General features: G+C 49.4%; 1 protein-coding gene across 1 annotated transcript in view; it reads right to left on the reverse strand.

Moving 5' to 3' along the window:
• Window positions 1–315: 315 nt before the first annotated feature.
• The window catches only part of LOC144160761 (pseudouridine-5'-phosphatase-like), a 36981-nt gene continuing 19624 nt past the window's right edge, over window positions 316–17672 (reverse strand). Inside the window, exons 3-5 of the mRNA XM_077691938.1 lie at window positions 15577–15712; window positions 8591–8701; window positions 316–3073 (exon numbers count right to left, since the gene is read on the reverse strand). Coding sequence (XP_077548064.1) covers window positions 2838–3073; window positions 8591–8701; window positions 15577–15712 — 483 coding nt within the window. The 3' untranslated portion in view covers window positions 316–2837. The remainder of the gene's footprint in view (window positions 3074–8590; window positions 8702–15576; window positions 15713–17672) is intronic.

Below are 17672 nucleotides of genomic sequence, written 5' to 3' on the forward strand. Positions count from 1 at the left end.
AGCTTTATTCAGTGCCTAAAGCATGGCACAAACGACTTAGTTAGCTTCTCAATTCATTTTAGGGAAATAAACGTAAAAACCTAGAAATGCACGCAATTTCTACTAAGGCCAACACTGAAAACAACACAAGACGTTTTTTTAGGACAACCATTCGTAAAAGTGCATAAGCAGCAGGCAACATGACTTGTACGCTATTTATCATAAAAAGTTGTCAGGAATACGTCTCATTTCACACGTACCAAATTTTAGGTTTCATGTACAGCATAAACGAGTGCTTTTCGAGCACGGCATTTCGTATTCATGACATGCACCATCTTTGAATGGATGAAATCTTTAATAAAACCACAGGTGCTGTTGGGAGGACGATCGCCCCCAGAAGAACAAATGACAATATAATATGTTTCACATTTTTGAGAATTGGGGTTTTTGTAAAAAATACTGCGGTAATGGCACCATTAAAACATTTCAATCAGCACATCGCAGCAGCATTGTTATCGAGGGAAAATTATCAGGCAGCATGGATTACAACTGAAAAGTATGACACGGAAGCCACAGCAAACCACCTACGCGAACGCCACAGAGAACAGCGGCCACAGAGCAACACCCCACCAGGCGGCGCTGGCACGCCGTTGAGCAAGGGATTATTTTATTCTTTATCATCGCTGCTGCCCTTATCGTAATTAAGTTTGAACACAATTTTTAGACATTAAGCGCTCGTTCTTTCATGTTACTTTTCCCAATTTTTGACCTCTGCGGCTGAGATTGCTCACTCGGAGAGCCAGCCCCGGTGAAGTGTGTTTGGGGAGCACACTCAGCTTGAAGTGCGTTCAGTGGTAAGTGTCTTTCACGTTTGCCGTTCAGCTGCGCCTGAATGACATTTTAGCCAAATGCACTCTGTGGAAGTGCACTTGGCTAAATAGGCACGTTCGACAGGGGCATAACACAAGTGCCACTAGAAAAGACTGCAGAGTATCGGCGCTCTTTCCTCCTATCGTTCTCTGCAACTGCATGACCGGTCAGTTCCCATCACGTGACATTTGTTTACGCTGCGACAGTTCATGGGTGCTGCCATTTTGTTGTTTATGCTTTTTTGGTCGGCCCGCTCTGGTGGGCTTAGCACATCCTGCGTTCCTAACGCAAATCAAAGGCAACACGTTTAGAAGCATTTCAGCTGCACAAGTGTATCTAAAGACGCCATTTTGCTGCATCTCCTGCAGTGCTGTTAACAAACGACCCGGTCGAAGGTAACGGCAAGGCCTCACACAAACCGCATTGGAACAGTGAACAGCCAGCAATCTGTGGCAGCCGCAGTGCGAACGCTCCAAGAGGGGAAGTAATGCAAGAAGCAATCTCGCAACACTGATGAACAACAAAATGGCCGCCGCTGTTGACTTGCGTGCCTCAGCGGCGGTATCCTTACACCTTACCTAGTGACAGTGGGTAACACTACCCTGAACTTCTTTGTTGAATAAGGTTATAAAGGTATCAGCTATCATCCCCCTGCGTACAAAAAGTTGGTTTTAACAGCAAGAACGGAACGCTGCTGTAGTTTTCGCTGCATAAAACATTGCAAGCATCTATCCTCTCAACAGCAGTGCAACGTTTGTACTACAGCACTGCGTATAACACTGTACAAACGACAGCACCGTTCACACGTAAACAATCGAGGCAAAGCCAGCACCGAACACCTTCCACCAATGGGCAGTGCCACGCAGGAATGACAAACCGCATCACAGAGCCAGCAATCTGTGGCAGCCGCAGCGCGACCGCTGCAAGAGGCAAAGTGGAAGCGAGATTCCGTTCCCACGTGGTTACAAGTGCGGCACTTACAGTGCGCAACCAGCGCCACCTACTGCTTCGCTTCCTTCTATTCTTTTATGCACATGCCACATTGTTACACCGCCTCAGTAGCCCACGGTTTTCGAACCAACCCTGGGTCCCAGTGCAGCCATTAAGGGGACGCAATATTTGTCTTGTAAAATGCTCTCCTAGCTCAATTCCGCACATTTCTTCATGTTTAAGTGTGGTTTGATATATTTTAGGTCGCCATATCAACAGGCTTAAATAAAGTTTTGCAGTGCACCGGAAATGCCGGGCTTGCAGCATCTTGGCACAAAATATGGTGAAGTAGAATCAGCCTCTCTCTTGATCTATTTTCAACTTATCACGAACGCCAACCAACAGATTTCACACCTCGTGAAAAAACATTATCCAGGCATTTGCGTGTGAAGCCTCCATAGTGCGGCGCACGTAACCCCCTTTCCTTTTCCCCCTCCCACCGAAACAGGCCTAGTGCCGTCGTATTCCTAATAAATTTTACAACAACTACTTCAGGTAAAACCAACCCTGAAAAATGGAAAAAAAAAATAAAATGGAAGAACCAGTGCACATAGCATAAGAAGTTGTCTTCACACATCGAGATGCGGAACCACTACACTACGAGAAAAGGTGGTAGCACTTGGTTGTATAGAATACAACAGTGTTGAACCACAGTGCATGTGAAAAGACACGCACGACAGACAGCAATATGACGAAGGGCTGGCTGACAACCAACACCATCTTGCTATTGCCCGCGTCTTTTCACATGTGCTGCCGTTCAACATGCGACGGCAACTACCCAAATTTCCACGTTGACAAGACTACCCGAAGCACGTGGACACATGTTCAAACATGCCCCTAGATGGCCCCATGAGTCGCTGCTGTGCTTACTAAGAAAAACCTCCAAAACCAATGTTCTGAGCGTCAGCCATCATGCATATTCTGCATAGCAAGGAACACAAGAAATGCATCGTGTAAACCGTCATCCCCATTCGAGAAAGAGCATCCCGGAACACCACTCAGGGGCAGCCGGGGTCGTACGGGGCCAGGCCAAACAGCTCCGGCTGGAAGTCCTCGAGCGACGTCAGGCAGAGCGTGGCACGCTTCCTGGCCGCCTCTTCGACGCGAGGGTCCGGCACCATGACCACCTGCATGCCCGCCGCCAGGGCTGCCTCCACGCCGTTGGGAGAGTCCTCAAACACCAGCACCTGCAACAGCAGCCGGGGAGGACGGGCACGTGCGGGCTTTTCATGACCTCACTCGGGGCGACAAATTAAGATGCACAGGAAGTTGCACTGCCAGAGATGAGGCCAACCACCCACAGTCCTTCCATCCAGTACACCAGGTTGCCCTGCGAGCACCCCTGCTTACTGAAGCTCAGGGGCTTTAACTCAATTTTGCTAAGCATCTATTTTCTATGTTAAATCAAGACTTACCAAATACAGCCCGATTAAGCTAGTTAATTTCCATGCATGTTTCCACGGTTCTCCTCTCTTATGAGTCGTAACATCCCCTTGCTGTCAAGAGATGGCAGACCAGTCAACTTGCCCCTGTTCGCCGACAGGGCAGCGGGCCAAGTACGTGCTGCTGGTGTGTGTATGGAGCGACTCTGGCCGACGACGTGGTCAGAATTGAGAGAGCTGTTGGCATGTTTGCGGCTCTGGTAAGCACCATTCAAGGTGCTGCACTGCCCAAGTAAAAATCCACTTCCCCAAGCGATGACAAATTTTTTCTCAAACCACACATCCACTTGCAAATTCAAGGCTAAGGCAACGTCTAACGGGAGTGCAAAATGAAACGCACCAGGCTTCCACTAGACACGAACTCTGCACAACCAGGAGAATGGAAATACAGAGGACTTTGTAAAGGGGGGCCTTAAAAAGGGGTGCGCACCAGCGCGTCAGTTATACGCCCATTGCTTGAGCATTATTTGGTCCTCGGTTGCTGGCAGACTCCATTTCCTGAACCTCTGCACTTACGGAGACGTGGCTGATGAAGAATGCGAAGGCAGTTGAGTTCACTTTGCTTGTCACGACCGCCTCTCATCACAGGACCCTTGTCGAAATGGTGGACCACCAGGTATGCAGTCAACACTTCACCTGCACCGGATTGCGCCTCTGCTGTCTTTCGCCCACGTGTCGGCCGCTTTTAAGCAATTTCGCTGCATGCCGCACACTGCAGTTGCGCCCTTCGTGCCAAGGAAGCCAATCGCGCTGTCCCAGAAGCAAACGGCTTTTAGCGACGGTTTGATGCCAAGCGTGAAACCAGATGCCCCGCTTACGAAATTCCACGGCACGGGGCATGTTTAAAAAGTGAGTTATCCGTGACTTTGAATTTCATGACACTGGCACATGCAGAGGAGGGCATGAAAGACAAGTCAACAAGTAACGAGCACCGATGATCGTTTTCGAATGAATAAGCTACGCAACCACCCCATGTGGGCTTCCATGTACGTTCTCACCACAACGATCAGCCACATTGCAATTTCAATGAGGAAAGAAATGAACAAAGCAGCCGGAAATTTATGTGAAGCACGTCATGTCAAAGTCTTTGTGTTTCAAATTGCGTAAATTCCTTGCTGTGGCTTTTCAGTTCGTCTCGTTTATTTTTCTTTTTACTTTTCCCTTCTTCTGATCTCCTCCGAGTGGAGAGAAGTGACACTTGCCAGGTTAACGTGTGTGTCTTTGGTGCGGGCTGCTCGTAACATTTCACACGTGATCAGACACGTGATTCAGGAAGCAACGACGCTGAGTGCGGACTGCATGGTAAAGAAATCATGTGCTGCTCTCTCAATCTGAAAGTGCTGCCTAACCTGGCACCACAAGAAGAGGTGGCTTCAAAGGTCATTCGAACACAGGTCCTATCAGGAGGGGGAAGGGCTCGGTTAACCATGTCTGCCTTTCAAACCGCTGGCCTTTTCTCGGACCCATGTCGCAAGGCTTGTGAGCTTGCAGCACGGCAGTACCAGCTGCAGGCATGCCCAGACTCCAAGGGTTGGGCAAATATGTGTAGCTTTGCAATGATACATTCGACTCCCCTTGCAGTGCAGACTGCTCATAACATATGTCGGGGGAGGTAGAGAAATCTGCACTATAACCAATACATGCGCGAATCCAACATCCCAACCTACACTTACCACACAGCACTTGAAAACAGAGGCACTGTCTTTCTTTCCTTTTTTTTTCTGTTTTGTTTTTTTCACATCAGCCACTGCAGCAGGGTCTCCACATTGCCAGAGTGGTCTTACAAACGGCGAGCACGACTTTAACATCCATTGTGTTTTTGTTTTGAAGGACCCTGGCGGCGGTTTTAGCGCCTATGAACAGGTGCCGAGGGACAATGTGATACGAACGCCGGCGGGATATCTTCTTATCCCCCCTCGTGCTGCTTATCAAAGCGCAACGTACTAGTGGCGGAAATCTTCGGCTTCGCGCGGCTCGCTATCTGGAAGGGGCGGTGGCTTATCTGCACAACGTTCTAAAGCGTGAACCAGCGATTTCTTCTCTCGAAAACGTGCAGGGCACGCCACCGGCGCGGATACAACTGGCGTGGTGTGTGTGGAGCGGTAGGAGGCGGCAAAATGGCGTCGGCACTGGCCGTGTAGTGGTGCAGGCAGCTCCAGCGACCACTTCTTACTGCTCGCAGAAATGCCGCACGAGGCGCAAGCGAAGATGCTCATGCAAGAAAAGAGCTGATAATCTGGGCGAAAAGTGCAATATAAAATGCAATTCACATCGCTTGTGATTGCGCCCACCAAAACGTAAACAACTCTGGCGTGGCAAGCCGGCTGCTCGGAGTGCTTCGAATCTCCCGCCATTGCAGGTCGTCAGGCTCCTCCCACTGCTATGCGAACAAGCCGCCCCGAGCGTGAAAAAAATGCACGCACAATGTCGAAATGCACGAGTGCCCCCTACCCTGAATCCGGTGTTAAATAAAGTGGCTACTACTACTGCTACTACTATACTAAATCATGTGTGAAAACGGGCCATGCAGTTGACGCTTAATAGAAATAACTTGCCGCGGGCGGACGGGGAGAGAAGTCGCTATCCTCCGAAATGCGTCAAGCAAGGACAGTTGTGGTTATCACGCACCCACGAACTAATGGGTGCCTATTTTTTCTTGTATATGTCGAAGTTAGAGGAGAGCAAGCGGTGCGCGCTGCGTCAGATGGCCAATTTCTTCCCTTTTTTTCTTTTGCTACCCTAAAACAATGCCAGCGCCGGTCGATCTGCAGAACTGTCGAAAAACCACACTATAAATGGTACTGTGATTCAGCCAACCGCATTTTAAGCAGCCATGCTTATGCATCGAGTTCTATGTGAGGCAAACCGGCAGTCACAAAAACCCGCGCTATAACCAATCTCGCGCTGCAAGCGGTTACGTTATAAATGGTCTACTGTATAACAATATATCGGATATCACAATAAACAAGTATGGCACCATCCACTTCAGTGCACTTCCTGTGGTAAAATAAATCTCTTATTACAATGCCCAGTGCTGCGAGGGGATTTGGAGCCGGCACGCTTGCCGACATGCAACTCGCTCTTGTTTGTGCAGATTTTTGCTACCCTTTTGTCAACGAACGTGTGGGGTACTATTGGTGAAGAAGCGTCGTTTCCGCAACCGCCTGTGTTATCGACCACATTGACAATCGCGTGGAGCACGTCAGCATGCTGCAGTGCTTTCGCACTGCCAGTCAGCGTGTTCTACATGTTTTCCGAAGACGACGGTCCTGACGTCGATGGGCGGCCTTGCGAGCGGAACGAAACATGTGACATGGTAGAAGGCTACAAAGTGTGCAGCACTACGCCTTCGTGGGATTTGGAGCCGGCACGCTTGCCGACATGCAACTGACACTGCTCTTGTTTGTGCAGGTTAGTTTTTACTGTCCTTTTCAATTCCGAACAAAAATGAGTGCGTTGCCGGCTCCTCCCACGTTACTGTGTACTGCTGCTGCGTATCGTAAGCGAGTCCATTCGAAATTGTCTAAAAAACGGTTTCGCCTGTTTTCCAGTCGAGTGCTTTATTTACTTCTACTGGTGCTACTCGCCGGGGATGTGGAAGTGAACCCCGGTCCCGATGGTATTGCCCAAGTGAATTTTCCCAGTCACGATGATACTACCCAACTAGGTTTTCTGAGAGGCTTGCAAAGTGGCCAGGTGGCAATAATGCAGAAGTGGGACACTATCGAAACGAGGTTCGCTAAGCATGAAGCCATGATAGCAGAAATGAATAAAAACCTTGGTGTCACGCAAGGCCGCACTCAGGACGTCAGTAATCTGGTATCGGAGCAAGTAAATGTCATCAGGAGTCTTTTGCAACGAGTTAATGAGCTGCAGGAGAAGTCTGTCTGCGGAGGCTAAATCTTGAAGAAACAGTAAGGCAGTCACTGACCAAGTCAAAAAAGTAAAAAGACGTTTCGGAACCCGTGCGGGTTCCTTGTTCAGAATGAGGCAAAAATGGACAAGTTTGGAATTTAAAGGTGCAGTTTGTGACGCAGTGACCGCAGGTATACCAATGGTAATGTCCCTTCATTTCGATTCATCGTGTCGGAGTGCGTTTGTATGAACGATGATTCAAGTAAAAGACGCGAGGTCACGTTTCGTTCTTTGCACAGAATCGCAGCGTCGCCCCAGTCAATATCATGCCGGTGCTTGTGCGCATGCCCGGCAATCGCATTAGAGGTCACCTTTCTTCTGGAGAACTTTCCTGTTTCACCGATGTAAGCATGGTTGCAATCGGCGCAGGGGATGCAGTAAAGATCGTTTCCCCGAAGTCCGGTGTCGATCAGGAACCCAATCGCCCAGGCTCCGGTTGATTTGGCAGGAGGCTGGCTGGGCGATGGTGTTGAAGTTCTTGGAGACGGCGGTCGAATTGACGAACTCGAGGCGTTGAGGTTGATTAAATGAAACGAAGGGTTTATATGCAGCTATTTACACTGGGAAAACTGGGTACATGAATAATAAAGGAAAAACTGCAAACTTCAGCTAGATGCTAGCTCGGAGTGCACACAAATCACTCGAGCTCCTCAACTTCGTCTAACTCTCCCATCCTCGGAGCGTGCACAAACCGCTCGAGAAACCACGGCCGAGACTCTGTCTCGCCGCAAGATCCGTCTAGTTGCCCGGTGCGGCGCTGCACCCTAAACCTCCGACGCGATCTTAACCTCGACTAGGGGGCTCCTAAATCCCAACCTAGCGTTAACGGTCGAGACTCCTTGTCCCGCCGGGAACTGCCAGCTCAGGGCTCAGACAAGAACGATTTCCAACGGCCAAGTTCGGCCTTATAAAACCTCGAGATCACCCTCTCTCGGGAACGCCCCTGTAGCGTTCGTACATGCGTATGGGAGTGCCCGAATTCACGTAGACAGCTGTCACTCAGCCCGCCACGGAATATTCAATGAGGCGCCGCTACCTTTGGGTCAACGGCACGGTCACAGACGAGCAAGTTCGGGCGACCCCTCGGGGTGAAAGCGAAAGACGGCGACAGTGCGTCATGATGACCAGGGCGCGACAACAATGGAGACCCCAGTAATCCCCCCACCTCCGCGCGTCGAGCCGACGTTCCTGGAATTCGGCGGCGCCGTCTGCTTTCTCAATGGGGGATTAACCCTGAGGTATGCGGTGGGCCAGATGATCCGTCTCCCGTGCGCGCCGTGACGAATTAGCGTCGACTGCTCTGCAGTGTTGGCAGTGCTACGTCGTCAGACAGGGCGGCGGGTTCCCACGCGCAGCCCGGGCGCCTGGCCGCTAATCTCATAAGTGGACCTTACAGATGCCATAGACAACACCGGGAAAAAGATTATCGGGCAGCGGGTCCTTGACTTTCGCCAGCTCATTACGAAGCTTGCTGGCTGGCACGTGTCCAATGCGTAGGTCATAATCTGCAAAAATACGGGCCAAAGCTTCGCTTATGCCATGTACAAACAGAATGCGGGCAGTGGCGGTGAAGACTTTACGATTGGCAGCATTAGGTTGTAGTATTTGCTTCTCAATTCTTTCTACAAAATGTTGTGGGTAGCCGTTGCCAGAAAGTTCCCGGCGTACTATTTTAAGTTCTGCTTTCAGGTTGTTCCCGTCTTTGCAGATCCTCCTCGCACGCGTCACCAGCGATAAAACGACGGCTCTTTTGTGGGCGACCGGGTGCTTCGATTGGAAGTCCAAGTACTTCCCGGTGTGTCCCCGACCTGTGTACACTACTTCGGTTCTGCCTCAGCAACACGTATTTCGCATGCTGCTCGGAGTTCTACTCGCAGACGCACGGAACAGCCATGGGTGCCTCCATCTCAGTAACGACCGCAAATATTGTCATGGAAGCTCTGGACGAACAAGTCCTCTCAAGTCTTACACTACAACCGAAGGTATTCTTCCGCTACCGTGGAAAGAAGACTCAACCCGGCCTTTACAAGCTCTTAATGCCGTCCAGCCAGGACTTCAGTTCACAGTCGAGTACGAAGAAGATGATCGTCTGCCATTCCTCAACGTCTCGGTGGAACGCAAGAACGGTGAGCTCTCCTTCAGTGTGTACCGCAAGCCAACACACACCGGGAAGTACTTGGGCTTCCAATCGAAGCACCCGGTCGGCCACAAAAGAGCCGTCGTTTCATCGCTGGTGACGCGTGCGAGGAGAATCTGCAAAGACGGGAACAACCTGAAAGCGGAACTTAAAATAGTACGCCGGGAACTATCTGGCAACGGCTACCCACAACATTTTGTAGAAAGAAATGAGAAGCAAATACTACAACCTAATGCTGCCAATCGGATGGTCTTCACCGCCACTGCCGGCATTCCGTATGTACGTGGTATCAGCGAAGCTTTGTCCCGTATTTTTGCGGATTATGACCTATGCACTGGACACGTGCCAGCCAGCAAGCTTCGGAATGAGCGGGCGAAAGTCAAGGACCCGCTGCCCGATAATCTTTTCCCCGGTGTTGTCTAGGCATCCCCTGCACCGATTGCAACCATGTTTATATCGGTGAAACAGGAAAGTTCCCCAGAAGATTGAAAGAGCACGAACGCAACGCGAGAAACCAAAAGGTGACCTCTAATGCGATTGCCGAGCATGCGCACAAGCCCCAGCACGATATTGACTGGGACAACGCTGCGATTCTGTGCAAAGAACGAAACGTGACCTCACGTCTTATAGTATACTTGAATCATCGTTCATACAAACACACTCCGACACGACGAATCGAAATGAAGGGACATTACCATTGATATACATGTGGTCATTGCATCACAAACTGCACCTTTGAATTCCAAACTTGTCAATTTTTGCCTCATTGGGAACAAGGAACCCACACGGGTTCCGAAACGTCTTTTTACTTTTTTGACTTGGTCAGTGACTGCCTTACTGTTTCTTCATACAATGCCTGACCAGACAAACTTTCGTCGAACCCTTGACTACAGGCTACAGCTTGCTTTCTATGGTGTAGATAACACCGACCAGCTCGAAAAGTGGGACCAGTTGGAAAAACTAATTCAGAAGATATGCAAGGATAAGTTAGGAATTCAGCTCAAGTCAGTGCAAAGGGCATTGGTCGATTCACTGGAAAGACTAAACGGCCAGTTGTTGTAAATTTTTCTTCCTACAAAGAAAAACAAGACGTTCTAGTAAATGCGAAGAAATTCAAAGGGACAGTGTTGCCCAGGATTATTCGCCTGAGACTCGTAGCGTACGCAAACACCTCTGGGAATATGGCAAAGGAAGACAAAAATAACAATGTAAAGCTCAATTTTGACAAGCTCATTATAAACGATAAGGCTTTTAGGTGGGACAAAGAAGAGGAAGAAGTGGTCCCTGTCACCAAGCCTTGACACAGTGCCCAAAAGAAGACACGACCTTGTCTCGACCTCGTTGCGTTAGTTCTGAATTGCCGAAGCGTGAGCAATAAAGTGGATGAACTTGCAGCCTTGATAGAATCCGTAAATACGGGTACAATATTCGGCACAGAATCTTGGCTGAACCCGTCAATCAGCAATAGTGAAGTTTTTCCAGAGAAATTCATTGCGTATCACAAAGACAGGCAGAGCCTTGGTGGGGGTGTTTTCGTGCTTGTGAGGTCCGATTTGAGCTCCCGCGCTCTTGATATCAATCATATGCGGTGGAAGCAGTGTGGTGTAAAGTATAATTTTTCGTTCACCGTCGGAGCAGTTTATCGACCACCAAACTCCGATATAGCGACACTGCAAGCATTGAGCGAAGTTATCGCGGAAGCTTCAGATCAAGTTATGCTGCTTGCCGGTGACTTCAATTTACCCGACCTCGACTGGAGCGATAACATGTGCGCAGTGAAAACGTGTACCCACGCTAACATGAAAATGAAGAGCATTGTAGGGCTACTACAGCATGTTAACGAGCCAACTCGCGAAAACAGTATTTTGTGTTTTGCAGCTCGCCAAACTTTGTAAATTCGGTCACGGTCATCCCGGGTATAAGTGACCATCAGGCCGTAGTCGCAACTATAAAAACAAAAATTCCTCGACTGAAGTGCCACGGGAATAGAAGAGTGTTCTTTTTTGATCGAGGCGATTACTCCAGTGTATGTGAAAGACTTTATAGTTACTTACCTGTTTTCGAGTGCCTGGCCGATGATGTGGATGTGCATGAACTTTGGAGGCTTTTCAAAAATAAGTTACTTGAACTATAGACGAACATGTACCAAATGTAGATTCTCGCAAACTAAAAAAATGGAGAACGCCTTGGGTAACATCTCACCTTTTGCAACTAATCAAAAGAAGAAAGCACCTATTGCTAAATTCCAACGAACTAAACAGGCTTGTCATTACGAAAAATTGTGCCAGATTACACAAGAATATAAACAAGGTATAAAAGAGGCCAGAGATATCTATTTTAAAAAACTAAATGATAGATTGAGAGCCAACCCCAAACCTTTCTGGCAATATATTAAAGGGTGCGGGTCTGACAGTCTGGGTATAAACGATATCGTATATAATAACCAAACTATTGTTGATGACACAGCCAAGGCGAACTGCCTAAACAATTACTTCAAATCTATCCAATACAGGATTTCACTTCTGCATCCTACACAAGTAACGTATCCCCAATGAACCCGATTGAGATTAGTGTAAGTGGTATTGAAAAGCTATTAAAGCAAATAGATGAAACAAAAGCAATTAGCCCCGATGGGATTTCTCCGCGTATTTTGAGACGCTGTGCTGAACCGATCTCGCTGTATCTGCACATAATTTACGAAAAATCTTTGCTGACAGGCGTTCTACCTGATGACTGGAAAATCGCTTATGCCCTTCCAGTCCATATGAGGGGATCGAAAAAGGATGTTGAAAATTACAGACCAATTTCTTTGACCTCAATAGTTTGCAAAGTAATGGAACATATTCTCTATTCCGGAATAATGAAACACTTGATTGAAAACAACATCCTAACAAACTACCAACACAGGTTCCGCAAGGGGTTCTCATGCACAACGCAACTTGTTGAATTTTACCATGATCTGGCATCTGACCTTGATTCAGGGGGACAAACCGACTGTATTTTCTTAGATTTTTGTAAAGCATTCGATACGGTAACGCATTCATTTCTTTGTAACAAACTTAAATTAATAAACATAGATCCCGTTGTGCTTAAGTAGATAGAAAATTATTTGTGTCAACATCCACAATGTGTTATTTTAAACGGCAAAAGCTCTGAGTACGTTGATGTGACGTCAGGAGTCCCGCAGGGCTCTGTATTGGGACCACTTTTGTTTTCAGTTTATATTAATGATATTTCAGTAGGTACGCATTCAAGTGTCCGACTGTTTGCAGACGATTGCGTCGTGTACAAACAAATCAGAAGTGAGAGTGAAATTGACTTGGAACATGTTCAGGATTGGTGCTCCACGTAGAAAATGAATTTAAATATTAGTAGAAAGTGTGTTCACGTTTCTTTTACAAGGAAACGGAAGTCAATTGAGGCTGGGTACCTTTTAAACAATGATCCTGTAAAAAAAGCTGCTACTTATAAATATCTAAGTGTAGTGTTTTCTTCCGATTGGTCATGGAATGCACATGTCAGCGACGTAGTGAGGAAAGCTGGAAGGGCACTGAATTTCATGCAACGCAACCTAAAAACGTCAGAGCAAAACCTAAAGAAGACGGCTTACTTGACATGTGTAAGACCTATACTAGATTATGCCTGTGCCGTATGGGATCCCTCCCAAGTAACACTGTCTGATGGACTAGAGAAAATTCAAAACCGAGCGGCTAGGTTCGTCTTTCTTGGGACGATACAAGAGGGGAGATAGTTGCACTCAGATGAAAAATGAACTTGGGTGGGAGTTGCTTTCCTCGCGACGACGAAAATTGCGGTTAAAGTTTTTTTCAGATATTTCACAATAAAACAGGAATTAACAAAGAAAAATACTTCAAAGAACCTCATTACCATTCACCATGTTTTCAAAATCAGGGAATGGCGTACCAGGAACATGTTCCAGGCGTACCAGGACGGACTTACTCGCTAAGACATTTTTTGTAAATACCATTAAAGAGTGGGACAGGTTGTCTGAAGCGCAAGTGTGCTGTAAAAGTGAAGATTTGTTTATGTCCATGCTGTAACCCCCCTGCTGTAGCGCTTTCTTGCAATGCGGGGTAATCTCTGAATAAAGAATAAAGATAACAAGTGAATCCAGTTACAGCATGCACCGAAAATGCGACGGAACGTTTAGTGTGGGAACTTGGCTACTTTGCGGCTGCTTTGAGCACTGACGATGGTGCTTCTAGGCCGTTCCGATGCCCACCATTCCACAAAAAGGGCCTTATATGACCCTTCAATCCATAGCGATTGAGCCAAACTAAACAAACAGAACAGAAGAAACTTTTAAGCAGACAATGTTGATCTGGCAGTCTAGAATAGGTCTCAAATAATCAGTAACTCAAGCACACCATTGTACAGCGGTACTTGTTGGCACAAATCAAAATTTGCCCCTTTTTAGCATGCTCCGCCTGGTGTTGTATAAATAGTGTCACAGACCTCAAGTGGCACCATCAGTTTCAGGTGTAACAGGTACTGCTAGAGATTTCGTGCATAGTGGTGGGAAGTGTGTGTGGCGATGTATAATAGGCGCAGCGAAAATGGTAAAACATGGTGTGCAGCAAATGCCCATTCTCATTCATATTCTGTGAGTGCTTTACCTAAACCTGCATATTTTTTAACTTTTTTCTAGGCGGTAGTAAACCGCTCAGTTTCCTGCTCCACAGGTGACGAATAAAATTCGTAAGACCGTCTTCTGCTTCTCACAATTTCTGCAGTTTTTCCCGCGACGGTAATCAAAAAGTGCTCACTAGCATCACCTTGCCGAAATTGGCGACTTTTGTGGCTCCTTTTCAAACATTCGTTTTGATGTGGTGGAATTGTTCTGGCTAGTTTCGTCAATTTCCCGGCGAATTTTCCTTCCGAGGACCCGGCAGCCCTCAGCGCTTCGTCCGATTTGGATGCCTCTGGACCACACATCATCCGGTAGACTTTTTTGAACAAAGTTACACCATGCATGTTGTGGGCTCCCAGCGCACTCAAATGTGCCCCCTCCCGCTGCCCTCCAGAGGAAGCGGAGGCCCAGGGCGGGAACACGATTGCGAAGGACTGGACCCCGCGCTTAGGCTGCACCTGAGGCTGGAGCAGGTAAGTTGCCATTGTGTGCCACAGAACGCCCGTATTTCGTCCCAAAAGCCGTGTTGCGTACCAGAGAGAAGCGCACGCTCAGGCGCCATGGGGCCTCAAGAAGCCCCGAGACTCCTGCCATGCTGTAACAGGCAGCACTGCGGCGTGAGAACGAAAGAGGAAACCTTCAGACCCGGTAAGCACAGGAAGAGCTCGCACACGTCTCAAACGCACCTCGCTGCTGATATAGAGGAGGTGGAAAGACTTTCCCAGTAAAGCTACCGTGCTTTAGCCGTGCAGAGGTACTCCCACAAAAACTGCTCCTCCAAGGTTACGAGTGCAGCGGCAACCTCTTTGTAGAGACCGGTGTGAGCCAGACTGTGGCTAAGGCCTCCTGACGTGGTGAGCCACCTGTGCCGAGCCAAGGCACTGTAATGCCGTGTGGAGGGAAGAGTTTGGCTGGTCGCAGACGTACCGGAAGCGCTGTACGACCAGCCTGAGTCTGGCGTTCACCAGGCCCACGCCTCCTTTCTCCAGACTGCGAAACAGGCTGGAGCAACGCATGGGTTCCCATGCTGAGCACCAGAGGAAGACCATGCTGTGCTGGCATCGATCGTCGGGACGCGAGCTCTGTACACGAGGGCGTTGCAGACGTGTGCCCTGGAGATGTGCCTCGTGGCTGGAGTTTCCTCTCGGCCCACCGCCTTGGCACGCCCGCCCTACCCATTTACGCGGAGGCGTTAATCGACCAGATTCGAGGGAAGGTGGAGTAGGTTTCTGCAAAGGAGAGTTTGACATCCATCTCAATGCAGCTATTGAGGTGGATGTTCCTTCACAGAAACTTACTCCACCTCGGGGGTTCCCCTAAATCTGGTCGATTAACACCCGTCCGTCACTTCGAGTTGTTGATCAATTCGCTCTCGCGCTGCAAACGACTAGCCTCCTGGTTAGCTGAGTTGGCAGAGCGACTGCTTCGGTTAAGCGGTGGTCCCGGGTTCGAATCCTGGACCAGGACGAATTTTTCTCCAACTGCGAAGTTTCTGAGGAAGCTTTCCTTTGTAGCCGTTTGGCGGCGTTCTTTACATGGAGGTAATTTCCGACACTCTCCTTCCAGTCGTCGGGGTTTGTGAACCCACTCACCCAGCCCGGCTCCTTTATTTCCGCCCCAGAGAAGCAGCTCCGCTGCCTCAACCACCTGCACTGCTGATGAGCGCAAGAAGGCCACATCATCTTCATAGGCCAGCACGTGCAGTTCATTCTCCCCAAGAACAAGGCTCTAAGTACAGGGTGAAAGAAAAGCACTGGCGACATCGGGCATCCCTCACGCACTGATTGGTGTAATGAGATGGGGCTCCAGGAAGACCGTTGGTAATGTCGTTGCCAGGCTGGTCTTTGTAACAAGTCTCCATGCCCAGTCCCACAGAGACGCAGAAGCGCAAGCAGGTTACCCGCTTCCCTTAAAGGGGCCCTACAGCACTTATCACCGACTGCTCGGAATGTATTTTGGGCCAAAGTGCCACTGTTTGCTTTGAATAGTTACCATTGGAACACATTTGTCAGTTGGCAGCGGAGGCAGCGAACAGAGCGGTCGCCTGATAGTCGCCTTCCTATTTCACGGGTTTGAGGGGTGCCCCAGGAATCATCTACAATTCACCGCCTCGTGGAAAGTTTCGTGCTTGCCGACTTGCGTGCACCTGCACCGACTGCTGCATCGCCTCGCCACACCTCCTGTTTCCTGGACCACGTGTGGCTTTCGTCATCAAGTGGATCCTTTAAAAGAACGCTCCGTCCACCTCAGCATCACTTGGCAGCGGAGGCAGCGAACAGAGCGGTCGCCTGATAGTCGCCTTCCTATTTCACAGGTTTGAGGGGTGCCCCAGGAATCATCTACAATTCACCGCCTCGTAGAAAGTTTCGTGCTTGCCGACTCGCGTGCACCTGCACCGACTGCTGCATCGCCTCGCCACACCTCCTGTTTCCTGGACCACGTGTGGCTTTCGTCATCAAGTGGATCCTTTAAAAGAACGCTCCGTCCACCTCAGCATCACTTGGCAGCGGAGGCAGCGAACAGAGCGGTCGCCTGATAGTCGCCTTCCTATTTCACAGGTTTGAGGGGTGCCCCAGGAATCATCTACAATTCACCGCCTCGTGGAAAGTTTCGTGCTTGCCGACTCGCGTGCACCTGCACCGACTGCTGCATCGCCTCGCCACACCTCCTGTTTCCTGGACCACGTGTGGCTTTCGTCATCAAGTGGATCCTTTAAAAGAACGCTCCGTCCACCTCACCATCACTTGGCAGCGGAGGCAGCGAACAGAGCGGTCGCCTGATAGTCGCCTTCCTATTTCACAGGTTTGAGGGGTGCCCCAGGAATCATCTACAATTCACCGCCTAGTGGAAAGTTTCGTGCTTGCCGACTCGCGTGCACCTGCACCGACTGCTGCATCGCCTCGCCACACCTCCTGTTTCCTGGACCACGTGTGGCTTTCGTCATCAAGTGGATCCTTTAAAAGAACGCTCCGTCCACCTCAGCATCACTTGGCAGCGGAGGCAGCGAACAGAGCGGTCGCCTGATAGTCGCCTTCCTATTTCACAGGTTTGAGGGGTGCCCCAGGAATCATCTACAATTCACCGCCTCGTGGAAAGTTTCGTGCTTGCCGACTCGCGTGCACCTGCACCGACTGCTGCATCGCCTCGCCACACCTCCTGTTTCCTGGACCACGTGTGGCTTTCGTCATCAAGTGGATCCTTTAAAAGAACGCTCCGTCCACCTCAGCATCACTTGGCAGCGGAGGCAGCGAACAGAGCGGTCGCCTGATAGTCGCCTTCCTATTTCACAGGTTTGAGGGGTGCCCCAGGAATCATCTACAATTCACCGCCTCGTGGAAAGTTTCGTGCTTGCCGACTCGCGTGCACCTGCACCGACTGCTGCATCGCCTCGCCACACCTCCTGTTTCCTGGACCACGTGTGGCTTTCGTCATCAAGTGGATCCTTTAAAAGAACGCTCCGTCCACCTCAGCATCACTTGGCAGCGGAGGCAGCGAACAGAGCGGTCGCCTGATAGTCGCCTTCCTATTTCACAGGTTTGAGGGGTGCCCCAGGAATCATCTACAATTCACCGCCTCGTGGAAAGTTTCGTGCTTGCCGACTCGCGTGCACCTGCACCGACTGCTGCATCTCGCCTCGCCACACCTCCTGTTTCCTGGACCACGTGTGGCTTTCGTCATCAAGTGAATC

Source organism: Haemaphysalis longicornis, unplaced genomic scaffold (genome assembly GCF_048455015.1).
Source record: "Haemaphysalis longicornis isolate Haplotype H1 unplaced genomic scaffold, Haemaphysalis longicornis Haplotype H1 scaffold_11, whole genome shotgun sequence".
In the NCBI taxonomy this organism is placed as follows: domain Eukaryota; kingdom Metazoa; phylum Arthropoda; class Arachnida; order Ixodida; family Ixodidae; genus Haemaphysalis; species Haemaphysalis longicornis.